This window comes from Entelurus aequoreus, linkage group LG21 (genome assembly GCF_033978785.1).
Source record: "Entelurus aequoreus isolate RoL-2023_Sb linkage group LG21, RoL_Eaeq_v1.1, whole genome shotgun sequence".
Classification (NCBI taxonomy): Eukaryota; Metazoa; Chordata; class Actinopteri; order Syngnathiformes; family Syngnathidae; genus Entelurus; species Entelurus aequoreus.
In genome coordinates, this window is record NC_084751.1 from 595,799 (window position 1) to 621,777 (window position 25,979).

General features: G+C 40.3%; 2 protein-coding genes across 4 annotated transcripts; both read right to left on the bottom strand.

Annotated features, from left to right (window-relative positions):
- Positions 1 to 6: 6 nt before the first annotated feature.
- Positions 7 to 13,906, bottom strand: LOC133639041 (kinetochore protein Spc25-like). Of its 3 annotated transcripts, none has more exons than XM_062032110.1 (10): positions 13,754 to 13,906; positions 12,193 to 12,354; positions 12,042 to 12,107; positions 9,342 to 9,488; positions 9,119 to 9,244; positions 8,907 to 9,005; positions 5,654 to 5,742; positions 3,327 to 3,392; positions 2,448 to 2,617; positions 7 to 294 (listed from the first exon to the last, which is right to left on the bottom strand). In XM_062032110.1, the coding sequence occupies exons 2-10, from the start codon at positions 12,341 to 12,343 to the stop codon at positions 117 to 119; spliced, it is 1,092 nt and encodes a 363-aa protein (XP_061888094.1). In that variant the 5' UTR covers positions 12,344 to 12,354; positions 13,754 to 13,906; the 3' UTR covers positions 7 to 116. The 3 variants fall into 3 exon arrangements, with proteins under 3 accessions (XP_061888094.1, XP_061888095.1, XP_061888096.1); XM_062032112.1 differs by having other exon boundaries at positions 260 to 302; XM_062032111.1 differs by lacking the exon at positions 3,327 to 3,392 and having other exon boundaries at positions 17 to 294.
- A 1,879-nt stretch (positions 13,907 to 15,785) lies between these two features.
- On the bottom strand, positions 15,786 to 24,974 carry LOC133639043 (dihydropyrimidinase-related protein 2-like). Its single transcript, XM_062032113.1, has 15 exons — positions 24,640 to 24,974; positions 22,405 to 22,493; positions 21,784 to 21,968; positions 21,534 to 21,698; positions 20,964 to 21,025; positions 20,779 to 20,859; positions 20,619 to 20,687; positions 20,382 to 20,502; positions 20,038 to 20,194; positions 18,050 to 18,191; positions 17,870 to 17,954; positions 16,868 to 16,953; positions 16,580 to 16,759; positions 16,343 to 16,508; positions 15,786 to 16,251 (listed from the first exon to the last, which is right to left on the bottom strand). Exons 1-15 carry the CDS (start codon positions 24,895 to 24,897, stop codon positions 16,160 to 16,162), a joined length of 1,938 nt encoding a protein of 645 aa, XP_061888097.1. The 5' UTR covers positions 24,898 to 24,974; the 3' UTR covers positions 15,786 to 16,159.
- Positions 24,975 to 25,979: the final 1,005 nt, after the last annotated feature.

The following is a 25,979-nucleotide window of genomic DNA, read 5'->3' on the forward strand; positions in this document are numbered from 1 at the left end:
TTTCTACTTTTTAAAAAAAATTATTTTCTTCTTTCTTGTCTTTTTCAATTCTCTTTTCTTTTCCTCTTTTCTCAATTATTTTCTTCTTTCTTCTGCTCCTCTTTTCTTCTTTCTTCTCATTTCTTAATTGTTTTGTTCTTTCTTCTCCTCTCTGCTACTTTCTTCTCCTCTTTTTTTCTTTCTTCTCTTCCTCTTTTCTTCTCTTTTCGTGATTCTTCTTTGTTTTCCTCTTTGCTACTTTCTTCTTCTCTTTTCTTCTTTCTTCTCCTCTTTTCTAATTTCTTCTCCTCTTTTCTACAAAACTCAAAACCAGTGAAGTTGGCACGTTGAGTAATTCGTAAATAAAAACAGAATACAATGATTTGCAAATCCATTTCAACTTATATTCAATTGAATAGACTGCAAAGATATTTAATGTTCAAACTGAGAAACTTGTTTTTTTTTTGTTGCAAATAATCATTAACTTAGAATTTAATGGCAGCAACAAATTGCTAAAGGTTGGCACAGGGGCATTTGTACCACTGTGTTACATGGCCTTTCCTTTTAACAACACTCAGTTTTGGAAGCTTTTCAGGTAGAATTCTTTCCCATTCTTGCTTGATGTACAGCTTAAGTTGTGCAACAGTCCGGGGTCTCCGTTGTGGTATTTTAGGCTTCATAATGCGCCACACATTTTCAATGGGAGACAGGTCTGGACTACAGGCAGGCCAGTCTAGTACCCACACTCTTTTACTATGAAGCCACGCTGTTGTAACACGTGGCTCGGCATTGTCTTGCTGAAAAAAGCAGGGGCGTCCATGATAACGTTGTTTGGATGGCAACATATGTTGCTGCAAAACCTGTATGTACCTTTCAGCATTAATGGTGCCTTCACAGATGTGTAAGTTACCCATGCCTTGGGCACTAATACACCCCCATACCATCACAGATGCTGGCTTTTACACTTTGCCCCTATAACAATCTGGATGGTTCTTTTCCCCTTTGTTCCGGAGGACACGACGTCCACAGTTTCCAAAAACAATCTGAAATGTGGATTTGTCAGACCACAAAACACTTTTCCACTTTGCATCAGTCCATCTCAGATGAGCTCAGGCCCAGCGAAGCAAGCAGGGTTTCTGGGTGTTGTTGATAAATGGCTTTGGCTTTGTATAGTAGAGTTTTAACTTGCACTTACAGATATAGCGACAAACTGTATTTACGGACAGGGTTTTCTGAAGTGTTCCTGAGCCCATGTGGTGATATCCTTTGACCTACTGGTCTCCCTTTTTGATGCAGGACCGCCTGAGGGATCAAAGGTCCGTAATATCATACGTGCAGTGATTTCTCCAGATTCTCTGAACCTTTTGATGATATTACGGACCGTAGAAGGTGAAATCCCTAAATTCCTTGCAAAAGCTTGTTGAGAAATGTTGTTCTTAAACTGTTGGACATTTTGCTCACGCATTTGTTCACAAAGTGGTGACCCTCGCCCCCATCCTTGTTTGTGAATTCACAGACAGGATTCACAGTAGTGCTGATAACTTCCATATTTTCAAAGTTACATTGTGGAGGAGAAAAAAAAAAAGTCCTCTTTTCTGTCCAATACCACAGGTTGGTTTTGGCATCTTATTTGTCCAGCTCCCATACTCCTTTTTCAACACTTGACAAGAAATAAACGGAGGGCAAACTCCATAGCTTGCTATCTTATTTTGTTAGTGCACACAAGATGGAGCAGCATTTTTATTGTGAAGACAGGAACTGTGCGGTCGGTCGTTTGGCTCTTAATACTGAGCTGGCAGCAGCCAGTGTCATCTCACAAGATCCTCGGAATGTCGATCAAGTGACGCCATGGTGAAGAATAATGATCGCTTATTTTTAGGACTATTTTTTTAATGCCTGGCTGGCGATCGACCGGTAGCTGGCGATTGACGTAATGGGCACCCCTGTTCTATACTATTTTTAGTCATGACAGAGAATGTCTTCTTCTTAGGGGGCATAAGAGAAAATAATTTAGACTTAAAGACAGCATAAGTCCGTTCCAGGCGGTTAATAATAAACAGGTTAGTTTCTTTCATAGCTATCTGTATTCTCCGACTCATTTCACTTGATCAAACCTGTTGTAACATTCTACACTACCAAACAATACACCTACGTATGATTCCTGATGATATCGGATCGCATTAATATCGGTGTCGGCCAATACTCAAGGCTGGAAAACTAAAAGCATTGTACGGGACACCCCTAATTCTACATTATTTAAATGAGTTGTTTGATACGTTTTGAAAATCATCACGATTTGGAACGATACATTTTATGTTTACGTTACAATTACGGCCCAATACAAAACATTACAGGTTTTCACTGTAAAGAAAATACTTTTCCAGTGTGATTAGCTATTGTTCATTTTAGTCAATCAAAAGTAAAAAATGTGTAAAGACAAAAGCAGAAGAAGAGTGTTTGGGACTCACCCATCTGTGGGAAGGGCTTGTAAAAGAAGGGCAAGGGGCCTCTGATGGTGGACCAGAGGATGATGCACGTAATGGACGGGTCCTGTGGACATGGCTCTTGGATGGTGGTCTGAATGGTGATAGCATAGGAGCGCAGTTCTCCAAGCAGTTTCTTGTTGCCTCCAAATGTTCTAAACAGCAATGAAAAAATTAAATGTATTAGAAAATTCTAAATATGTCATTATAGTTAACACAAAATGCCTTTCGTTTTTAAAAACTAAAAAAAGCATTTCATACATACGGTAAGGCATGCATATTGTATCATTTTTCATTTTATTGTTTTGTAAAAATTATGAAAGCCAAGCAGAGAAAATTGATTATTCTTCTTCGTGTTCATTTACTGTTAATATCTGCTTGATTTCTGTTTTAACATGCATGTTATATCTACACTTCTGTTCAAATGTAATAAGCACTTATTCTTCTGCTTGGATACTAAGTCTTGGCCAATACTACAAATTTGGGTATCGATCAGATAGTAAGTAGTGCACACATTGGTAATTATTAAAGTTCTCCTGTGTGCAGGAATATATTTCCTGACTTTATAAACAAATATGAAAAGACTAAATATATTGTGATAAATATTGCACTTGGTATCGTATTGTTATAGTATGCGGGATGGAGTTCTTTACATTGAATGTGGTGTGATTGTGGGAGACTTCAGCCCTCAAAAGAATAGACACTCTGACCTAAAATACTAGAATCTGTCAAAATAAATCAAACAAATACAAAGTTCAGTTAGTTTCACTATGTAAAGCGCTTTGAGTCACTTGAGAAAAAGCGCTATATAAATGTAATTCACTTCACTTCACTAGTTCATAAAAGAATAAAAGTGACACTAACTTGGGATGGTCCTGCGATGAGCTGGCCACTTGTCCCGGGTGTAGCCCGCCTTTCACTCGAATGCAGCTGAGATAGGTTACAGCACCCCCCGCGACACCGAGTGGGACAAGCGGTAGAAAATTGATGGATGGACTAACTTGGGATTTCATTAGTTTGGAAAAATGACAACAACAATAATAACCACAGGTAAATCATTGTCAGTGTGTGTTATATATGTTTTTATTTTGTTATTTTTCTCACAAAAGAAAAAACTAGCCCGAGAGGGGGACAAGTGGTAGAAAGGGGACGTAACTACATTTCTAAAACACATGAAATGCTAAATATAACATTGAGAACAATAAGGAAGCGGTAGAAAGTGGAAGAAGGCCACAGGCCGTATGCACAAACTACGGTGACCCCTGCTGGTAGAAATAAGCATCATTCTTGTACCCTGACCATTTTTCCCCTCACATTACTAACCTTCTGTCTTATATATTGTTTCATTTATTTTGCTCAGAATATTCCCCTAAAAACTTGTTTTCACAATATGTTTGACTTTAATCATGTCAAATGGCAACTTTTACTTTAAAAAAATAAATAAAACATTTATTGAAATATTTCTACACGATTCTTGTAAGATAACTTTTTCTTACAATATTAGTAACTATTTTCCTGAAAAAAAAAAAAAAAATTATATATTTTCCCGTATTAAATGTAATTTTTATATAGTAAAATGACATCAATTTTACTTGTAAAATAAAATGAAACATTTTCAGAATATTGCTAAAAAGTCAGGTATGACAACTTTTTCTCACAATATTGCAACTTGTTTTAATGTTGTCTTCCGTAGAGACACTAAAGCAAAGTGTCTGATACATAAGGTGGCAGAGAGGTGACAATAAGTGTCTCATACTCTGTGTGGAGCAAGCAATGGTTACACACTGGACGGTTCAGCCCTGAGCTAAAGAGGCGCAGGGCATCAAAAATCATTTAATGGAGCAAACCTGATTACTGTCCACCGTAACTATTCCAAAACAACATCAGCAACAAACATATACTATCTAACAAAATGAGATATTCACCAAAAACAAACACGTTATGTCGGTTAGCCAGTGATGCGTTCATGGCCACCAAAACAGTCGGACAATTCTTCTGTATCATCTATCACACGTTCAAGTTATACTCAGTAATTAATACATACTCAGTAATTGTTAATAATTACTGAGTAACTGAATAACCTTTGTTACATAATTTCATAATTATGAGCATCTGACAAAGGTCAGTTGCTTATTTTGATGTGTTCAATGTGGTATTAGTGGTACACTTTATACCCTAAATACAAAAACGGTAGATATTATATTTTATGTACGTACTGTTGCGCGCGACCAGTCTTCCTCTCATAGAATAAAACACTAGTCAATCCCAAGTTCTTTAGGATGACATATATGTCGAGTAAAAAGGACCACCAAGACAGAATAGCAATTGGCCAAGTTTTACTGAAGCTTCGGGAGACCAGCCCTTACAATGCAACCATAGCATCAGCAAGCTAGGTCTAAATTCAAATGGTAAATGGGTTATACTTGTATAACGCTTTTCTACCTTCAAGGTACTCAAAGCGCTTTGACACTATTTCCACATTCACACACACATTCACACACTGATGGCGGGAGCTGCCATGCAAGGCCCTAACCACGACCCATCAGGAGCAAGAGTGAAGTGTCTTGCTCAAGGACACAACAGACGTGACGAGGTTGGTAGAAGGTGAGGATCGAACCAGGAACCCTCAGGTTGCTGGCACGGCCACTCTCCCAACGCCACGCCGTCCCCACAAAAAGAGTCAGCTTATGTAGAGCGAAATCAGCAAAATGCAGCTGCTACTTTTAAACAGATAATGAGCTGGCCAAAACTCTGTGAACCGACAAACAGGAGCCCTTAAGACAAAACTAAAGACGGACATAAGAAGAAAAACCCAAAGAGTTCACATGGGAAACACTAGCTGCTTTAAACATGACTATGGATTAAGAAAGAACACTTACAAATATCTCATTCTCACAGTGCGTGTACGTTCTATCAGAACCAAGTTTCTATAAATCAGTACATTTCCTACTAAAATCATGCATCTGTACAAAACTGTATCCAACCCTTTTTTGCTGTATTGTGTTGATGAAGAATTATGTAAAAGCAGCATGTTTTATAACATGCTCCATAATAGCATTTTAAATATACATTTATTAGTGGCGTTAATCTTTTTATTCCACTTGTTTGACAATACAAAATTGCAGCAAAGCTTCATCCTTTTAAAAAAAAATGTCATCTTAGCGTGCTTGGGCGATAAACTGCTTCCTTACGTTAGCCAGGAAAGCTGGCAAGTTGTTGGTCTCCTGAAGGCGTCTTTCCAAATCTGGCAGACACTCAAGCGCAGGGTCGCTCGACACAACTGTGGAATTGGGAGGTTTTTAGTAAACATCCTGGAGCTTTGTTTTTTTAGAGATAGCGATAAACGGTATTCCTAAGACTAGATGTGTTTAACTGGCATGTTTGGTGTAAGTGATAAAAACTGAGACCACTGGAAAACGTCTAAACTTGCATATATGTAACTCAGAAAAAACTTCTGGTCCTGGAGCTTTGTTTTTTTAGAGATAGCGATAAACGGTATTCCTAAGACTAGATGTGTTTAACTGGCATGTTTGGTGTAAGTGATAAAAACTGAGACCACTGGAAAACGTCTAAACTTGCATATATGTAACTCAGAAAAAACTTCTGGTCCTCCACTCGACAAACTGTCGCTGCACTGCCACCGCGCTACAAGAAGTTGAGGGTTCAGAAGTCGAGGAAATCTATGTAAGTGGCAAGAAACTTGAGCCACTTTCGTACAATTGCAATGACTGGAAATAGGACAATCTGAATGACAGTGAAATGTGGGTACAGGAAGTATTCAGACCCCTTTAAGTTATTCACTCTTTGTTTCTTTGCAGCCAAAAATAACATTTGATGTCTCATGATTGTACACTCTGCACCCCATCTTGACAGAAATACAGAAATGTATTCAAAACTAAAAAAATCAAAATCACATAGGTATTCAGATTATTTGATCAATACTTTGTTGACGCACTTTTGCAGCAATTACACTTCAAGTATTTTTGAATACGATAAAACAAGCTTGGCACACCTATCTTTGGGCACTTTCTCTCTTTCCTCTTTGCAGCACCTCTCAAGCTCCATCAGGTTGGATGTTAGTTTTCATCCAGGATGTCTCTGTACATTGCTGCATTTATCTTAGTCTAGTCAGAAAGGTGACCAAGAACCTGATGGTCTCTTTGTCAGAGCTACAGAATTCCTCTATGGAGAGAGAAGAACATTCCAGAAGGACATTCTACCAATCAGGCCTGTATGATAGAGTGGCCAGACGGAAGCCATTTCCAAGTAAAAAGTTTAATAAAATGCACCTGAAAGATTCTTAGACCATGAGAAACTAAATTATCTGGTCTGATGAGACAAAGATTGAAGTCTTTGGCGTGAATGCCAGGCATCATGTTTGGAGGAAACCAGGAATCATCACCAAGCATCATGCTGTGGGGATGCTTTTCAGCAAAATGTTAGAGGGAAAGATGAATGCAGCAATGTACAGAAACATCCTGGATGAAAACCAACGCTTCACATCCAACCTGATGGAGCTTGAGAGGTGCTGCAAAGAGGAATGGTTGAAAAAATCCCAAAGATAGTTGTGCCAAGCTACGTATTCAAAAAGACTGTAATTGCTGCCAGAGGGGCATCAACAAAGTATTGAGCAAAGGCTCTCAATACTTAATGTGATTTTTGAGTTTTTAGTTTGAATAAATTAACAAAAACTTCTATATTTCTGTTTTTTTCTGTCAAAACGAGATGCTGAGTGTAGAATAGTGAGACATAAAATGTACCTTTTTTGATTTTGGCAAATGGCTGCAATGAAACATTAAAAGGGGTCTGAATACATTCCAAACCCACTGTTTTTCTGTCAGTGTCCAATAAATTATTACAGTCACGTAGTGTACTTATATACAACTTGTATTTTAAATGTTACACTGAACTATGTAGAATAATGCAATTTATTGCCATATCACAATACTGTGACTCAAGTACGGTATTGTGAAGTCCTTACCAATATGCGGCCCTAATTGCAGTAGGGAAGTGGATCAAATTACACAAATTATAATGCATCAACTATATGGGATTCTGGGAAGCCTGTAAAGTTTCATCATCTCAATGTTGCGACTTCTGGTGTTGTTTTATTAATTGGGGATGTAACGATATGAAAATGTTATATTGCGGTTATTGTGACCAAAATTGTCAGTTATAATTATTATTGCGATACTGTTTAATGAGCTCAAAATGCACCTATACACATACACACTAAAATCCTTTGACTCATTTATTTTTTGTCAAATAACTAAAACAAATAGACAGTTAGAAAACCCACCGTTTTTTCATGTTTTGTGTTTTTTATGCTTCACTGAAAGCTTTATTGTTTGAAATACTGATTTGTATTGTAGCACTTCAAGATTTAAATGAAAAGTGTGTACCAAATAAAATCTATTATAATTGTTACCGTATTTTTCGGACTATAAGTTGCAGTTTTTTTTATAGTTTGGCCGGGGGTGCGACTTATGTGTGAAATTATTAACACATTAGCGTAAAATATCAAATAATATTATTTAGCTCATTCACGTAAGAGACTAGACGTATAAGATTTCATGGGGTTTAGCGATTAGGAGTGACAGATTGTTTGGTAAACGTATAGCATGTTCTATATGTTATAGTTATTTGAATGACTCTTACCATAATATGTTACGTTAACATACTAGGCACGTTCTCAGTTGGTTATTTATGCGTCATATAACGTACACTTATTTAGCCTGTTGTTCACTATTCTTTATTTATTTTAAATTGCCTTTCAAATGTTTATTCTTGGTGTTGGGTTTTATCAAATACATTTCCCCAAAAAATGAGACTTATACTCCAGTGCGACTTATATATGTTTTTTCCTTCTTTTTATGCATTTTCGGCCGGTGCGACTTATACTTCGGAGCGACTTATAGTCCGAAAAATACGGTATGTATTATTTCTGGCGAGTGTTGTGTCCTACTCTTCAGAGGTCCTTGAACGCACAGTTAACACCTCGGCCTCTTTTCCTCGGAGGAAAGAACGATCACTCTGAGGGCACAGCTTGGAGGTTTCAATGTGCATTATTGAATAGCTTAGTGGAAATGTGTTCACACAAGTTTAGATTGGGGTATGTCGTTTCTTAATGGGGAAAGACATTAATGTCTCATGTTCTAATGTTAGCATTTAAGCTCGCGAGCTCATACAAATCAATCCTTGAGTTTATCAAAGTTAATTTATCAATCTCAGTTTTTCGATCATTTTAATTTAAAAGGGTAATGCTAACTAACCGTTGGGAGTTTTACCGTGGTTCTCATCATTACTGTTCATCGTTACATCTGTGTTATAAATGCGCAGAAATGTGAACATGTGCCAAATAACACAGACCTGTGTTCCGAAAATAAAACTTGTGTGGCTGACTGTAATTGTAACACTGGGATACAATTTTGTGCTGGTACTTACTTTGATACACTCGGTCTTCCTTGATACCCAATGTGACAACATAGGCACTGTTCAGATCAGTGGGGTTGATATTACGGAACACAAACTGCAACTTCTCACCTATCAAGAGAGATTACAAAAAAACATCAACAGCATGTGACGTATACTAACATTCAAATATCAAGGTGGTGAAAAGCTGAAGTGAGATAAAAAAATCGTAAATTGTGACATACCGTTGACATGCTGTGCCGTGCCGCGGATCTTTCGTATTTCCATTCCTAAATGCTCCTGAAAGACAATTCTGGCTTTTTGCAGGTTCTTCAGTCGGTCCTTGTTTGCTTTAAACTGAGACTCCATTACTGAATAAAGGAATCAATAAAACACGCAGAGATGTTTATTATCAAAAACTATACATCGAGTCTGACAGCACAGACTCCAAATCTAACATCAGCTTACACTCTTTTCTCCGCGCGTGTTCTTCTTTAAGCCTCTCAATCTTCTGGATGGTAGCGTCTTTCTGTATTTCCTTCTGATCGATATCAGATGCCATTCTTGTAATAGCGTGCTGTTTTTCCTTCAATAATGCATTTTTATGTTGCAAATCTGGAGAAGACAACCATTGATTAACATCACACAATTATTTTGTTGCAATGACATCACATGAACAGTGTGCATCGTTAGGTACACTCACTGCTTAATCTCAATATACATATTTGGTCAAACTGCCACATTGCAGGTACCGTATTTTCCAGACTATAGGGCGCACTGGATTATAAGGCGCACTGCTGATGAGCGGGTCTAGTCAGGTCTATTTTCTTACAAAAGGCGCACCGGATTATAGGGTGCATTAAAGGGGTCATTTTTTTCTTTCTTTCTAAATGTAAAAGACTTCCTTGTGGTCTACATAACATGTAATGGTGGTTCTTTGGTCAAAATGTTGCAGAGATTATGTTTTACAGATCATCTTCAATTCGCTTTCTGACAGTCGCTTCAGGATGCGCCGTTTTGTGGGCGGCCTTATTTACGTGGTTCACCTTCTGCAGCGGTTTTTTCTCCGTCGTCTTGTTTTACCGGTGTAGCGTACAAGGACGGGAGTGTAAGAAGTGTCAAAAGATGGAGCTAACTGTTTAAATGACATTCAGACTTTAGTTCAATCAATAACGGAGCAGCATTTCTTCATCCGTGGCTCACTAGTGCAACAACAACGCTGTACATGTGTCCCGTGAAAAACCATCTGACCGGAACTCTCTAATAACTAAAGTTCCTTGGGTGAATAATGCAAACTCACTACACCGGTATGTTTTAGCGCTTTCATGGCGAGTTTACTGAGCGATATAAGTAAGAACTTTACACTACTTTATATTAGAAATGGCAACAGCGGAGGATGAATGTTCCTTAACAAGATAGAGAAAAAGAAGAAGCTTATCGACTACGGTGTCGGCACGGACTACAAAGGGCGGACGCGCGCAATTTTTCAGGACTTATGAAGATCCCAGTTACAGATCAGCAGGTCCCAGAAGGTAAGAAAAGTTGCTTTTGCATAATATTGCGAAACAAAACGCCAGATAATATGTCCTACCTTATACACACACCATAATAATACTCGTATGTTGAAGCACAGCACAATGCATCAAGCGGTGCGGCTTCATAGCTTACCAAAGTCGTACTAAAACATTTTGATAGATTTTTTGAGCGCTGTGGGTAATGTTCAAAATGTTATATGTTCTATTGAAAATATAGGTGTTGTTTACTTGAGTCATATTGCAGTCTACACGTATCTCTTATGTGTGACTGCCATCAAATTACAGTCTACACCAGGGGTCACCAACGCGGTGCCCGCGGGCACCAGGTAGCCCGTAAGGACCAGATGAGTAGCCCGCTGGCCTGTTCTAAAAATAGCTCAAATAGCAGCACTTACCAGTGAGCTGCCTCTATTTTTTAAATTGTATTTATTTACTACCAAGCTGGTCTCGCTTTGCCTGACATTTTTAATTTTAAGAGAGACAAAACTCAAATAGAATTTGAAAATCCAAGAAAATATTTTAAAGACTTGGTCTTCAATTGTTTAAATAAATTCATAAATTTTTTTACTTTGCTTCTTATAACTTTCAGAAAGACAATTTTAGAGAAAAAATACAACCTTAAAAATGATTTTAGGATTTTTAAACACATATACCTTTTTACATTTTAAATTCCTTCCTCTTCTTTCCTGACAATTTAAATCAATGTTCAAGTAAATATATATTTTTTTATTTTAAAGAATAATAAATACATTTTAATTTAATTCTTCATTTTAGCTTCTGTTTTTTCGACGAATAATATTTGTGAAATATTTCTTCAAACTTATTATGATTAAAATTCAAAAAAATTATTCTGGAAAATCTAGAAAATCTGTAGAATCAAATTTAAATCTTATTTCAAAGTCTTTTGAATTTCTTTTAAAATTTTTGTTCTGGAAAATCTAGAAGAAATAATGATTTGTCTTTGTTAGAAATATAGCTTGGTCCAATTTGTTATATATTCTAACAAAGTGTAGATTGGATTTTAACCTATTTAAAACATGTCATCAAAATTCTAAAATTAATCTTAATCAGGAAAAATTACTAATGATGTTCCATAAATTATTTTTTAAAGTTTTTCTCTTCTTTATTTTGGTTGAATTTTGAATTTTAAAGAGTCGAAATTGAAGATAAACTATGTTTCAAAATTTAATTGTCATTTTTTTCGTGTTTTCTCCTCTTTTAAACCGTTCAATTAAGTGTAAATATCATTAATTATTAATAATAACATAAAGTTAAAGGTAAATTGAGCAAATTGGCTATTTCTGGCAATTTATTTAAGTGTGTATCAAACTCGTAGCCCTTCGCATTAATCAGTACCCAAGAAGTAGCTCTCGGTTTCAAAAAGGTTGGTGACCCCTGGTCTACACATATCTCTTGTGTGTGACTGCCATCTACTGGTCGCACTTATCATTTCACCATGTACCAAATAAAATAGCTTCGAGGTCGGTAAGCACAACCAAAAATATTCCGTACAATAGGCGCACCGGGTTATAAGGCGCACTGTCAAGTTTTGAGAAAATTAAAGGATTTTAAGTGCGCCTTATAGTCCAAAAATACGGTATGTATCAAATGTATAAAATCATGCTTAACTTACCTTTTTTAAATGCTTCTAAGGTGTCAAACAGCATCTCGTCATTATCACATTTCTTTGAACCTGCATCTGTTTGACATGTTCAAGTCATTATTATGCATTTCGATGAACAAACACAGAAATAGCTTTGGCACAGACCACCCAAGTGCCATACCAAGTGCAGATTTGACAAACTGCCCGTGGGACCGGCACAGCTCCGTGGTGGTGTCAATGATCTCTGCATATGCTTCCTGTTGCTTGTTTTGCATCTCTTTCATTTTATTGGCAAAGCGATCAATTATGTTCTTATCAGTGATGGACGTCATGTTTCCAAGGTCTGCGGCGTGGACAACAAGAAGGAATTATGGTTTATTTCTTCTTAAGAATCAACAATACTAGACAAGACACAAGCAAACAATGGAACAAGCCAGTTTAGACAAAATAATAGTAATAATTAGAGATGTCCAATAATATCGGACTGCCGATATTATCGGCCGATAAATGAATTAAAATGTAATATCGGGAATTATCGGTTTCAAAATTAGTGGTATCGGTTTCACAAAGTAAAATGTATGACTTTTTAAAACGCCGCTGTGTACACGGACGTAGGGGATAGTACAGAGCGCCAATAAACATTGAAGGCACTGCCTTTGCGTGCCGGCCCAGTCACATAATATCTATGGCTTTTTACACACACAAGTGAATGCAAGGCATACTTGCTCAACAGCCATACAGGTCACACTGAGGGTGTCCGTATAAACAACTTTTACACTGTTACAAATATGCGCCACACTGTGAACCCACACCAAACAAGAATGACAAACACATTTCGGGAGAACATCCTCACCGTAACACAACAGAACAAATACCCAGAACCCCTTGCAGCACTAACTCTTCCGGGACGCAACAATATACACCCCCGCCTCAACCTCCTCATGCTCTCTCAGGGAGAGCATGTTTTGAGGCATGTTAAAAAAAATAATGCACTTTGTGACTTCAATAATAAATATGGCAGTGCCATGTTGGCATTTTTTTTCCCATAACTTGAGTTGATTTATTTTGGAAAACCTTGTTACATTGTTTAATGCATCCAGCGGGGCATCACAAAAAAATCAGGTATAATAATGTGTTAATTCCACGACTGTATATATCGGTATCAGTTGATATCGGAATCGGTAATTAAGAGTTGGACAATATCGGAATATCGGCAAAAAAGCCATTATCGGACATCTCTAGTAATAATAGTCATTTTATTTCAGACCCAGGGGGATCCATATCACAGAAGAGAAAACATACAACGATAAAACACAAATGAAAGAAATACATGCAGAAATAAAATAAATAACGTGTATAAATATTTTTTTTTTTTTTAAACACTCCACAATATTCAATGTCCAGCATACAGGCTTACTCGCCAATGGTTCCACAGACCTGATGAAAATCTGACAGAACTGCGAGTCGTGTTAGTCAGACCATTAATGACATTGTTGTCTGATGATAAAAAAAATTATAAACCCAAAGCAACAATGTGTATTTTAACTCCTAACATGACATGCAGTATTATGTTTTGGCACAGCGGCTACAGGGACGCTGTTAGCCTAGCTCGTTATTAGCATGTACACACCTAACCTTTCCTAACCAACACGTGCCCCTTTCTAAGTTATACTGCCCCGGAACCGACTATTTAAAACGTATATGTGATGCGAAACAAATTGTGTATTATGAGAAAAACCTACCGTTGTATGGAAACGTCTGTTGGGTTGATACTTTCAAAATGTCGCGGTCTGACAGAAGAAAAAAGATACCCGGAAGTGACGTATGTCGTCACTTCCGGGTATAACCTGTCAATGTTTTATAAGAAAAGTATTCATGTTCGAGTAGTTTTGTGCGAGGGGAGAGGATTATTTACGGCATTGGGAAGCAGAGGTTACTGGAGTACATCCATAAGAAAACTATTAAAATAATTTCAGAACACCAAAAGCCCTCCTGCAGGGAAAACCATGATCCCTTTCATTTCCACCTCCTCGCCCGGTGCAGTGGCAGTGAGGAAAGTCAAAAAGAGTTTTCAAACATTTGTGGATAGCAGAGGACGTCTTCAAGATCATTTTGTAGCGTCAGCTGTTAGAAAAAAACTTAATTTGTCAAACATACTCGAGTATGGGGGGACCCTCGAAGCGAAGGGCACATAAAAATACATATTTCCAACAGCAATCATGGGTTATAAATAAACAAACCCCGAAACCAGTGAAGTTGGCACGGTGTGTAAAACGTAAATAAAACAAAATACAGTGATTTGCAAATCCTTTTCAACCTATATTCAATTAAATAGACTGCAAAGACAAGATACTTAACGTTTGAACTGGAAAACTTTATTTTTTGCAAGTATTAGGTCATTTTGAATTTGATGCCTGCAACATGTTTAAAAAAAAGCTGGCACAAGTGGCAAGAAAGACTGAGAAAGTTGAGGAATGCTCATCAAACGCTTATTTGGAACATCCTAATTGGGAACAGGTGGGTGCCATGATTGGGTATAAAAGCAGCTTCCATGAAATGCTCAGTCATTCACAAACAAGGATGGGGCGAGGGTCACCACTTTGTCAACAAATGCGTGAGAAAATTGTCCAACAGTTTAAGAACAACATTTCTCAACGAGCTATTGCAAGGAATTCAGGGATTTCACCATCTAAGGTCCGTAATTTCATCAAAAGGTTCAGAGAATCTGGAGAAATCACTGCACGTAAGCGATGATATTACGGTGCTTCGATCCCTCAGGCGGTACTGTATCAAAAAGCGACATCAGTGTGTAAAGGATATCACCACATAGACTCAGGAACACTTCAGAAAACCACTGTCAGTAACTACAGTTTGTCGCTACATCTGTAAGTGCAAGTTAAAACTCTACGATGCAAAGCCAAAGCCATTTATCAACAACACCCAGAGAATGGACTGATGCAAAGTGGAAAAGTGTTCTGTGATATGACAAGTCCACATTTCAAGTTGTTTTTGGAAACTGTGGATGTCATGTCTTCCGGACCAAAGAGGAAAAGAACCATCCGGATTGTTATAGGCGCAAAGTTGAAAAGCCAGCATCTGTGATGGTATGGGGGTGTATTAGTGCCCAAGACATGGGTAACTTACACATCTGTGAAGGCACCATTAATGCTGAAAGGTACATACAAGTTTTGGAGCAACATATGTTGCCATCCAAGCAACGTTATCATGGACGCCCCTGCTTATTTCAGCAAGACAGTGACAAGCCACGTGTTACAACAGTGTGGCTTCATAGTAAAAGAGTGTGGGTACTAGACTGCCCTGCCTGTAGTCTAGACCTGTCTCCCATTGAAAATGTGTGGTGCATTATGAAGCCTAAAATACCACAACGGAGACCTCGGACTGTTGAACAACTTAAGCTGTACATCAAGCAAGAATGGGAAAGAATTCCACCTCAAAAGCTTCAAAAATGTGTCTCCTCAGTTCCCAAACGTTTACTGGGTGTTGTTAAAAGGAAAGGCCATGTAACACAGTGGTAAAAGTGCCCCTGTGACAACTTTTTTGCAATGTGTTGCTGCCATTAAATTTTAAGTTATTGATTATTTCCCCCCAAAAATTAAGTTTCTTAGTTGGAAAATTAAATATCTTGTCTTTGCAGTCTATTTAATTGAATATACGTTGAAAGGGATTTGCAAATCATTGTATTCTGTTTTTATTTACCATTTACACAACGTGCCAACTTCACTGGTTTTGGGTTTCGTACAATGGGAATGTTTATATATGTTCTAGGTGTCTGGAAGAGATCAGAATAAATGTGATAGTTTTCTGGAAGATTCTTTTGTATATGTTTTTAATGTGGTGTACACGGCATCCAAACTTTAATTGCATTATGATTTTTCCATTTTCTAGGGGCGCATGACTTATTTCAGCCTCAGAAGTGCGTAAGAAGAAAATAACATAAGTCGATGGGAGAAGTCGATCGGGATGCAGATTTTTCTACTGAAGCGTATGGGAGAATTAGATCCCAGGAGAGGATTTGTAGAAAAAGGAAGGGTTAGTAGATGGTTCGTAACTCCATGTTCACTAAGTGCATGCTTTCAAATTGTAAGCCATAACGTTTGAAGTTGAACACTTCAAGCAAAGGTCTTTTTTTAAGACAGATATGTGATGTTGGATCGTCCACCAGGTGGCGCTACAATCCTCTGAACAGACCGCCGAGGAATATGATCATCAATCTGACCTCCTATTTGGGACAAAGAACATGAGAAGGGTATAAGTACTTTTGAAAATGAAAGCAAATGTTTTGTTTTTAAAAATGTAATACAGATATATACCAGATAAAGTAAATCCTGATTGATGGAGGTTTCTGGGGCAAATCTGTATTTTAGAGCGAGGGGGCCCTTTGGTGGTCAGTGGGGGCATCAGTAATTTGTTCAAAGTCATTACGTCAAGGCTTGGACCATCATAGACCCCACGAGGAACACCTTGATTGTTGAGCATCTGTTAAAGAAATTAAAATTTCAGTTTGGTATTCATGTGTTCATAAGTTAATTGTAACAACATCAGGTTACCTCGCTGCGAGCTCTGATCCTCCGGTATGCAGTATCAGGAAACGCTTTCCTTGGAATGAAGCGCCCCGACCCTTGTGTCACATTGAGCTTTCCATCTTCTAGAACAACTCGACCATTACAGATCACCACTGAGGCATCACCTTGAAACTCCAAACCCTCAAGGACGTTCAGCTCCACTGTCTATCATTCCAGTGGAAAGACATTTAAGAGAACCATTGGTGACTTTTATTGACAAAAGCAAAAGCTGCTCTTCACTAATAGCAAGTTGCAAAATCCAAGAGATTTTACCAAGTTGTGTGTTTTTGCAGAAACAGTTTTAGTGTTTTTTGGGTTCCAAACGACGATGTCAGCGTCAGACCCAACAGCGATTCGCCCTGTTTCCACATACAGAAGAAGACATGATTGTGGAACTCTTCAAAGTTGACCGTTTTTTTTGCCTCGGGGGGTTGCTGATGAACTTTGCCATTTTTATATCAGAATACGCTATTGCGTCATCATCATTTTACATCCATCCATCCATCCATCTTCTTCCGCTTATCCGAGGTCGGGTCGCAGGGGCAGCAGCCTAAGCAGGGAAGCCCAGACTTCCCTCTCCCCAGCCACTTCGTCCAGCTCTTCCCGGGGGATCCCGAGGCGTTCCCAGGCCAGTCGGGAGACACAGTCTTCCCAACGTGTCCTAGGTCTTCCCCGTGGCCTCCTACCGGTCGGACATGCCCTAAATACCTCCCCAGGGAGGCGTTCGGGTGGCATCCTGACCATATGCCCGAACCACCTCATCTGGCTCCTCTCCATGTGGAGGAGCAGCGGCTTTACTTTGAGCTCCCCCCGGATGGCAGAGCTTCTCACCCTATCTCTAAGGGAGAGCCCCGCCACCCGGCGGAGGAAACTCATTTTGGCCACCTGTACCCGTGATCTTGTCCTTTCCGTCAAAACCCAAAGCTCATGACCATAGGTGAGGATGGGAACGTAGATCGACCGGTAAATTGAGAGCTTTGCCTTCCGGCTCAGCTCCTTCTTCACCACAATGGATCGATACAGCGTCCGCATTACTGAAGACGCCGCACCGATCCGCCTGTCGATCTCACGATCCACTCTTCCCTCACTCGTGAACAAGACTCCGAGGTACTTGAACTCCTCCACTTGGGGCAGGGTCTCCTCTGCAACCCGGAGATGGCACTCCACCCTTTTCCGGGCGAGAACCATGGACATCATTTTACAATGGCTGTTATATAGTAGTTGACAATAATCAGCGAGTAAAAATTTATTGTTAAGATGATTGTGATCAGATACCTTTGCGGGGGTAAATGTTGAAGAGTTTTGCAGCATTGGTACTGGTCACAGCGACAAATTCATTCTCATCAATCTTTCCAGTGCACTGCATAGAAATGTAGTCAGAGGAAGAAAACAAACTTTGCAATTAACTTCATGAAACACGGTCTTTCAGTCACATATCGATAAAAGTCATCTCACCACTATTCTGTCCCAAACCACCGACATCCTCTCCTCAATTCCATTGGTTCCTTCTGGTATAAGGGTAAAATCATCTTTACCCACGGCCTTCTGAGCAGTGGAGAAGCTAGCTTGAGCACTAGCGGTCACCTGCAGGTCCCCACTGGAAGTAGGATACAAAAATGAGGACCCAACAGGGCATCCCCTTTGTTTGTACACAGTGGTGTGCCGTCAGGGCCAGCAAGGCCTTCTCTGCTGGCCTAATATAACCAGAAATCATGGTCATAATTAAAGATAAAAGTAATTTTTTATTTAATTTCCCTAAATATCTAAAGTATTCATCTTCTCTTAATGTCATATTATGCTCCTCCCAATGCTGTTGTTTTTAGGTTCGAGTTTTTATCCAATCAGAATTCAGCTAGCTTATGTTGCCATGCTGTACAAAATCTGCCCAGGGCCTTCAGAATCAACAATACGGGCGTCTGTGCACTGTCAGTGAAGGGGAACATACAGTTGATAGACAGTTACAATAGCCAATCAGATCACGAGTTGTTGTCAGTAAGGCCTCCCAGCTGGCCCTGACATTGATGCGTCCTGTGATTGGATACTCAGTTGGGAGTCCCAAGTGAGTATCCAATCACAAGTTGCGAAAACAGGAAGTGGCACCGGAGCCATACGAGCCATAGAAAGCCACAGAAAACTCACTGGTACAATAACTACGAAGATAAAGTGTTTGTCTTACACATAGTAAGACAAACGAAGCCAAGCAATGCAGGTTTAGCGAGTGGTGCGCGCTCCCGCGAAGGAAATCAATTTTTGGCAGGCAATCCCATTTTGGCACAACGCCGGCGGTGAAATGGTTTGCCCGCCACTTTCACACGACTCAAACGACTATGACGGTACCACTGGCTTATACGGCGTCGGTAGTACAAACTGGGAGTTCAAATATTTTATTTATTTATTTATTCATGTTTCATTTGTTTTATACAATTATTTTAATTTTGACAGTACCATGTAAGATATGTTTTAATTGCTGAAGCTGGTTTATTGAATGTTAAATGCGCCGAAAAATAGACCGTTTCGTACACTGTTGAGGGGATCCAATGCACAGTAGAGTGCAAGTATGTTTCTGTCATGTCTGTGTGATCATGTTTTGTTTTGGTTATGTTCAGGTTTGGTTTTTGGACTCTTTGTGCACTCTTGTTTGTTTTGTCACCATAGCGACCATTAGTTTTCACCTGTCCTCATGTCACGCACCTGATTCATTTGAACTCACACACCTGTCACTAATCATGCCACTGTTATTTAAACCTGTCTTTTTCTGTTGATCGTCCTGGTGACATTATCCTTACTACCTCTGCTACCCATGAGATTCCTGTTTACTATAGTTCATGCTTCATTCCATGCCACAGTAAGTGTTTTTGTTTCATGTTCATAGTTAATTGCCTTTGTGCTAGTCTTTTGTTTCATTAGTCAAGTTTGTTCTCCGCCATTGTGCGCGCCTTTTGTTTGCTTCCTTTTGTTAGTTTAAAAATAAACATGTCCTTACCTTCACGCCTTGCCCGCGCCAACTTTCCTTTGCATTCCGGGAAAACACAACCTCCCAAGGTCCACGTATTGACAGAAAAAGTTTAAATAACATTGGCATGATTAGTGACAGGTGTGTGAGTTCAAATGAATCAGGTGTGTGACATGAGAACAGGTGAAAACTAATGGTCGCTATGGTAACAAAACAAACAAGAGTGCATAAAGAGTCCAAAAATCAAATCTTAACATAACCAAAACAAAACATGATCACACAGACATGACAGTTTCTGTATAGTATCTCCAGCCGTGCCCATGTGGTGACATAAATTACGGTATTTTGAGAGGTGAAGTCGGACTCAGTAGGACATTACTAAAGGCCGAGGTGAGAAACGCACGGCCCGCCGCTGTTTTTACATGACTGTCAGCTGTAGAGGTCACACAATCCAATCAAGCCAACAAAGAGATGGCGTAGCTGCACAAACCATGCCAAGAGAGAGCCAAGGTACTGCGGAGTTGAAGGATCAGGGTTGAGAGGCGGGCTCATAACGAGGGCGGCAGCTGTAGCCCAGTCTTTGGACCAGTAGTGAGAGCCATCCACTGCCAGGCTGGCTGTGATTGGCTCCCCATACACCACAATCCCTGCCAACCAATGGGAGGAAAGCAACCACAACAAATCAAACGATTCATTAGCCCTGTCCTGTACTTGGATGTTTAGCTTGGTTACTTAGACCACTGACTTCTTTAGTCATATTATAGTCCCCTAAATGGTTTGCATTGTTGTATGACTGAAAGTAACAGACTAAAGGCAAATCTATTTGTACTACACCTTTTTTCCGGGCCTTGGCAATCACATCGGCAGCAGATTTGCTCATCACCTTTGTAACATAAAGCGGGCAGTTGGTTTGTTTTGCAAGAGTCACAGCTCGGTTGACGGCCTCGGCCTCCAACTGAAGACAAGATGACATCACATGTCGGGACTAGTAGCACTTCATTACTTTTAGAAGCAAGTTGTTGAATTTAGGTACAGTAGTTATAGGCTTTCTCCAGAGGAATACAAAATTACCTCTTCGGGTTGAGAGAGGACATGTCCTTCAGGTCCAGTGATGCCAAGACTCAGGATCCGCTTTTGTTCCTGGAACACAACCCTAACACTTTTAAGCCACTTGAAATGTTTTAAAAATGATTTAACCTCGAGGGATTTTGAGTTCACGTCTTATTTGTACCTTCTCAATAATGTCCCCATTCTCTGCGTGTACCTGGGCGACAGCGCCCAAGTCCCTGATGACACCAAAAGCCTCATAAAGCTGTAACCAAAGAACCAACAGAGGACTCAGCAAGAAAAATACTTTTTGAAGATTATTATTAGTAATCTCATCACATTCCTATGAAGGTACACAAACTGTTCCACCTCTGAGTCCGAGCTCTGGTATCTGTCCTTGTAGCTCATGAAAAACAGGAAGGAGTTAACACCTGCAACACACATTTTGTATTCAGACACACTTTATCTGTTCACCCCAGCAGATTTAGGGCTAACAGTCAGGTCATCCTTGCCATGACGTGAAGCTAAACAGACTGTGATACTTAATGTGACCAGCAGAGGTACTCATAGCCTCAATAATATTGTTAAGGCAGACTCAGTAAAGAAGACCAGTACACTCCTGATACATGTTTTAAGACCAGTTGAAAAATTGCAATCATTTACATTTTCCACTGTGGCCTCTTAAGAAGGTTCTAAGAAGAACTTCAAAATGCAAAGAGAATTGGAGTGAGACAAACATTTGTTTTTGGAGTAATCGATTTATTACATAAAAGCTTTAAACTGAATATGTTGTTTATCATCTGATCAAAAGTTTAAAACCGCAGCCTTAAAAATACCAAATCTTAATAAAAATGTGTATTCATAGATGTTTATAGATGAACATTGGCAGTCGATATAGACTCAGGTTTCTGTGCTCACAGGAGTTGACATTGGACTCACCTCTGTCCTTGACCAGAATCTCCAGCTCCTCATAGAGTCCATCATGCCAGCGCGTGACATCCACATGGAAGGAGAAGTCACAGCATGCCTCCTGGTCAGCAGCGTCCCTCCATGTCTCAAACGCTGACAACAGACTACTGCCTGGCTCCGGCAGCACATGGTCAACTGGGATTTTTATTCCAACCAAAGTTGTCAATGAGCCAAATTGGACTTAGACTGAATGGTCGATATCATTTGGGAATAAACTGACTGATCATGGTGGTTCCTCCGGCCAGTGCCGCTCTCGTTCCCTGGTAGAAGTCATCAGAAGGATTGAGGCCTTTCTGGGTGGCGTACAAGTTGGTGTTGCCATCGATTCCTCCCGGGATGACCAGCTGACCGGAAGCATCAACCGTCTTCACAGCCGCAGGAACAATCAAGTTCTGCCCGATCTGTCTGTGAGGGGAACATGACTCATGCCTCATCGTTCCACCTGTAGTTCCTTGGATGTACTGTGGCAACTAGCTGAGGGCCCTAACCTTAAAGAAATATTTCCTAAATACAGAAAGAAAAATAATCTTTTGTTTTGTAAATGTATGCTTCACAGGAGTGAAAGATGCAAGTCTATTTTAAATTTGACAAAATAAAATGGGATGGACACACAGACACGCACGACAACGACACGACTGGACATTAGTTTCATCACTAAAATGCGTAAAAGATATATCAGACCTGAGTACATGAGAAATGCTAATTAATGTTGATCTAACCTTCACAGCAGCACATCAGTAAAATACATCTCTAATAAACTAAATATATTCCCATTATAACTAGAGAAAGAGAAAACTCCTTAGATGAGGAAACACAGTTAGAATGAATACAAAAGAGCTACTTGATGGTTCCGTCCTCGATGTAAACATCAGCGTAAAACGACTGGTCATCATTGACTATCTTTCCTCCTTTTATGATCAGATGGTTGCCCTGGAAACAGATAACAGATTTCAAGTCAAACCTGTGTTGTAACAATACTTTATACACACACAAATACACTCTCTCAATGTTAGTGTGTTAATATTCACTCACTTAAAAGTGTCAGTATTCTTTTCCATATTTTTACCATTACAATATCAGTTTTTTTCCACTTAGAAAGTGTTTATTCCATGCAAAGAATAATGTCATTGTGTCTCTCGACCCCTCGGCCTTACTCGCACGTTCTTCCCTTGGTGACAGACATCTCGTTTGGAAATTCTGACCGCTTGAATTGGCAACCTTAAACTGATGGCGACTTTCCAAAGCTGAAACTGCCCCCTTGTCATTGCAAATATCACTTCTGTTTGTTTGAGCTGGTAAAGTTTTAAGTCATTCTAAAATGCATTTTCTGAGCAGTAATGTCACACAGCCCTATAGTCGAGGGTACGAGATGGAGCAGTAAATGCGGAGCTTCATCTTTCAAGTCAAAGCTGTGGACCAGAGTCGAGGGTACGAGGTGGAGCAGTAAATGCAGAGCTTCATCTTTCAAGTCAAAGCTGTGGACCATAGTCGAGGGTTTGATGTGGAGCAGTAAATGCAGAGCTTCATCTTTCAAGTCAAAGCTGTGGACCAGAGTCGAGGGTACGTGGTGGAGCAGTAAATGCGGAGCTTCATCTTTCAAGTCAAAGCTGTGGTCCATAGTCGAGGGTACAAGGTGGAGCAGTGAATGCGGAGCTTCATCTTTCAAGTCAAAGCTGTGGACCATAGTCAAGGGTACGAGGTGGAGCAGTAAATGCTGAGCCTCATCTTTCAAGTCAAAGCTGTGGACCATAGTCGAGGGTACGACGTGGAGCAGTAAATGCAGAGCTTCATCTTTCAAGTCAAAGCTGTGGACCAGAGTCGAGGGTACGAGGTGGCGCAGTAAATGCAGAGCTTCATCTTTCAAGTCAAAGCTGTGGACCATAGTCGAGGGTACGAGATGGAGCAGTAAATGCAGAGCTTCATCTTTCAAGTCAAAGCTGTGGACCATAGTCAAGGGTACGAGGTGGAGCAGTGAATGCAGAGCTTCAGCTTTCAAGTCAAAGTCGAGGGTACGAGGTGGAGCAGTGAATGCAGAGCTTCATCTTTCAAGTCAAAGCTGTGGACCATAGTCGAGGGTACGAGGTGGCGCAGTAAATGCAGAGCTTCATCTTTCAAGTCAAAGCTGTGGACCATAGTCGAGGGTACGAGATGGAGCAGTAAATGCAGAGCTTCATCTTTCAAGTCAAAGCTGTGGACCATAGTCAAGGGTACGAGGTGGAGCAGTGAATGCAGAGCTTCAGCTTTCAAGTCAAAGTCGAGGGTACGAGGTGGAGCAGTGAATGCAGAGCTTCATCTTTCAAGTCAAAGCTGTGGACCATAGTCGAGGGTACGAGGTGGAGCAGTGAATGCAGAGCTTCATCTTTCAAGTCAAAGCTGTGGACCATAGTCGAGGGTACGAGGTGGCGCAGTAAATGCAGAGCTTCATCTTTCAAGTCAAAGCTGTGGCCCATAGTCAAGGGTACGAGTGGACCATAGTCAAGGGTACGAGGTGGAGCAGTAAATGCAGAGCTTCGTCTTTCAAGTCAAAGCTGTGGACCATAGTCGAGGGTACGAGGTGGAGCAGTAAATGCGGAGCTTCATCTTTCAAGTCAAAGCTGTGGACCATAGTCGAGGGTACGAGATGGAGCAGTAAATGCAGAGCTTTATCTTTCAAGTCAAAGCTGTGGACCATAGTCGAGGGTACGAGATGGAGCAGTAAATGCAGAGCTTCATCTTTCAAGTCAAAGCTGTGGCCCATAGTCGAGGGTACAAGGTGGAGCAGTAAATGCAAAGCTTCATCTTTTGTCTCTGTGCTCTCACCAACATGACGCTTCAGTAAAGCAAGCGCATTACCACAGACGCTACCGTGCATCCATCTTACAATTTATCTTTCCCTCTGAAAACTATGGAATGTAATTTAAAGGTCCCGAGTCTCGACCCAGAACCATTGTCATTGGGTGCTTTAAATCCTGTTCAATATTGATAGCTGTACCTCATCCTCTTTACATAATTGAGTTTACATCAATTATTACAATATTTTTGAGACCAATTCAGATGGATTAGATCTTCATTCATCTCACAACATGGAGTAATGTACCTCAATTTTGTCCCGAATGTGTCCAGAAAGGACCACCACAGTCGCTTGGCTTCCTCTTGGTGCGTCTCCTGTGCGATCAGATCTGCGGCGCAGCGTCTGTGGGCTGAACGACTCAAAGTTCAGTGTTTTGTTCTCAAAAGCTCCTTCCACACTGCAGAACATGCCGCCATATTTCATCCTAGGCCGAGGAGAGTCAGAACCGAGCTTGGACAAGAGTGAGGCGGCATCATCATCCTGAGAAAATCTTCTGTCAGACATTTGGCGGCTAGGAAAGAGGAGACAAACTGCAGTCTGAAGTCAGTGACTGAGGAGCAGGAAGTTGACAGCTGAAGAGCTGGGGCAGCAAATGAAGTGAGTGGGGGGATAGGGAGGGAGGGCGGGGGGGGGGGGGGGGTACTCTGTGACCTAAAAGCAATGTGAAGCCAAGAAGAAGAGCAGTCAAGAGGAAGGGATCGCTTGTAACAGTCCAGACCATTTGGTGTCATGTCCATTAATACAATTGTCCTTCTTAGCAAAAGGACAAATTATTCCACTTGAACCTGAAGAAAGTGTTTCTTCTAACCAGACTTGGGCAAAATACGCTAATCGTTGGGACGAGAAGACAATTAAGGCTTGCTGGGTTACGGAGCACGAAGAGATGGAATGAGGATGATTGTGAGATTGGATGATGGATGGATGGATAATTTATTCTTCTCTGAGAGAAAGTCAGAATCTATGTGATGGAGAGTGACCCAAAAGCAAAGTGTTGCTGAAATGCCCGTTTTTAACCCGACACCACTCCAGGCACATTCTGTTTTGACTGTTTATGACCCAGTGCTAGGCTGCTGCATAATGTGACACCTCCCCTTAGAAGCAGCTTCAGCTATGTAATCAGGGAATGCCCAAATAAATGGGGAGGCGCCGGAACTTTTTCCTCAGAGCGTATGGTGACACTGTACGAGGGTGCAGGTCCACGCGCTCTCCTCACGAGCTAAATTGAATTCTGTGTCTGTTCGATTCCTTGCTTCTTGTCCTGTTTAATAAATAGTTCGGTGCTTGAACCTGACATGCGTGAATGCACAAAGGTGAGCTTTGTTGATGTTATTGACTTGTGTGGAGTGCTAATCAGGCATATTTGATCAGTGCATGACTGCAAGCTAATTCATGCTATCATGCTATTTAGGCTAGCTGTATGTACATATTGCATCATTATGCCTCGTTTTGTCACGGCCCGGGCACATGCCAATGCGCATTTCTCAATGAGCGCAGCAGAGTACACCTCAGGACACGCCCACAGCCGCTCCTCTCCTGCACGCGTCACTCCACCGGCTGCAATCAATCTGAAATCAACGCACCTGTCG

Excerpts from the sequence above, each read along its gene's own strand:
- LOC133639043 (XM_062032113.1), bottom strand. The coding sequence starts at position 24,897 with ATGTCTGACAGAAGATTTTCTCAGGATGATGATGCCGCCTCACTCTTG. Across the intron at positions 16,760-16,867 it reads CTGCAAAAACACACAACTTG|ACAGTGGAGCTGAACGTCCT; the intron begins GTAAAATCTCTT and ends CTGGAATGATAG. Across the intron at positions 16,509-16,579 it reads GGATCAGAGCTCGCAGCGAG|ATGCTCAACAATCAAGGTGT; the intron begins GTAACCTGATGT and ends TTTCTTTAACAG.
- LOC133639041 (XM_062032110.1), bottom strand. The coding sequence starts at position 12,343 with ATGACGTCCATCACTGATAAGAACATAATTGATCGCTTTGCCAATAAA. Across the intron at positions 9,245-9,341 it reads ACACGCGCGGAGAAAAGAGT|TAATGGAGTCTCAGTTTAAA; the intron begins GTAAGCTGATGT and ends TCCTTTATTCAG. Across the intron at positions 295-2,447 it reads CAAGCCCTTCCCACAGATGG|AAAAGAGGAGAAGAAATTAG; the intron begins GTGAGTCCCAAA and ends TGAGTTTTGTAG.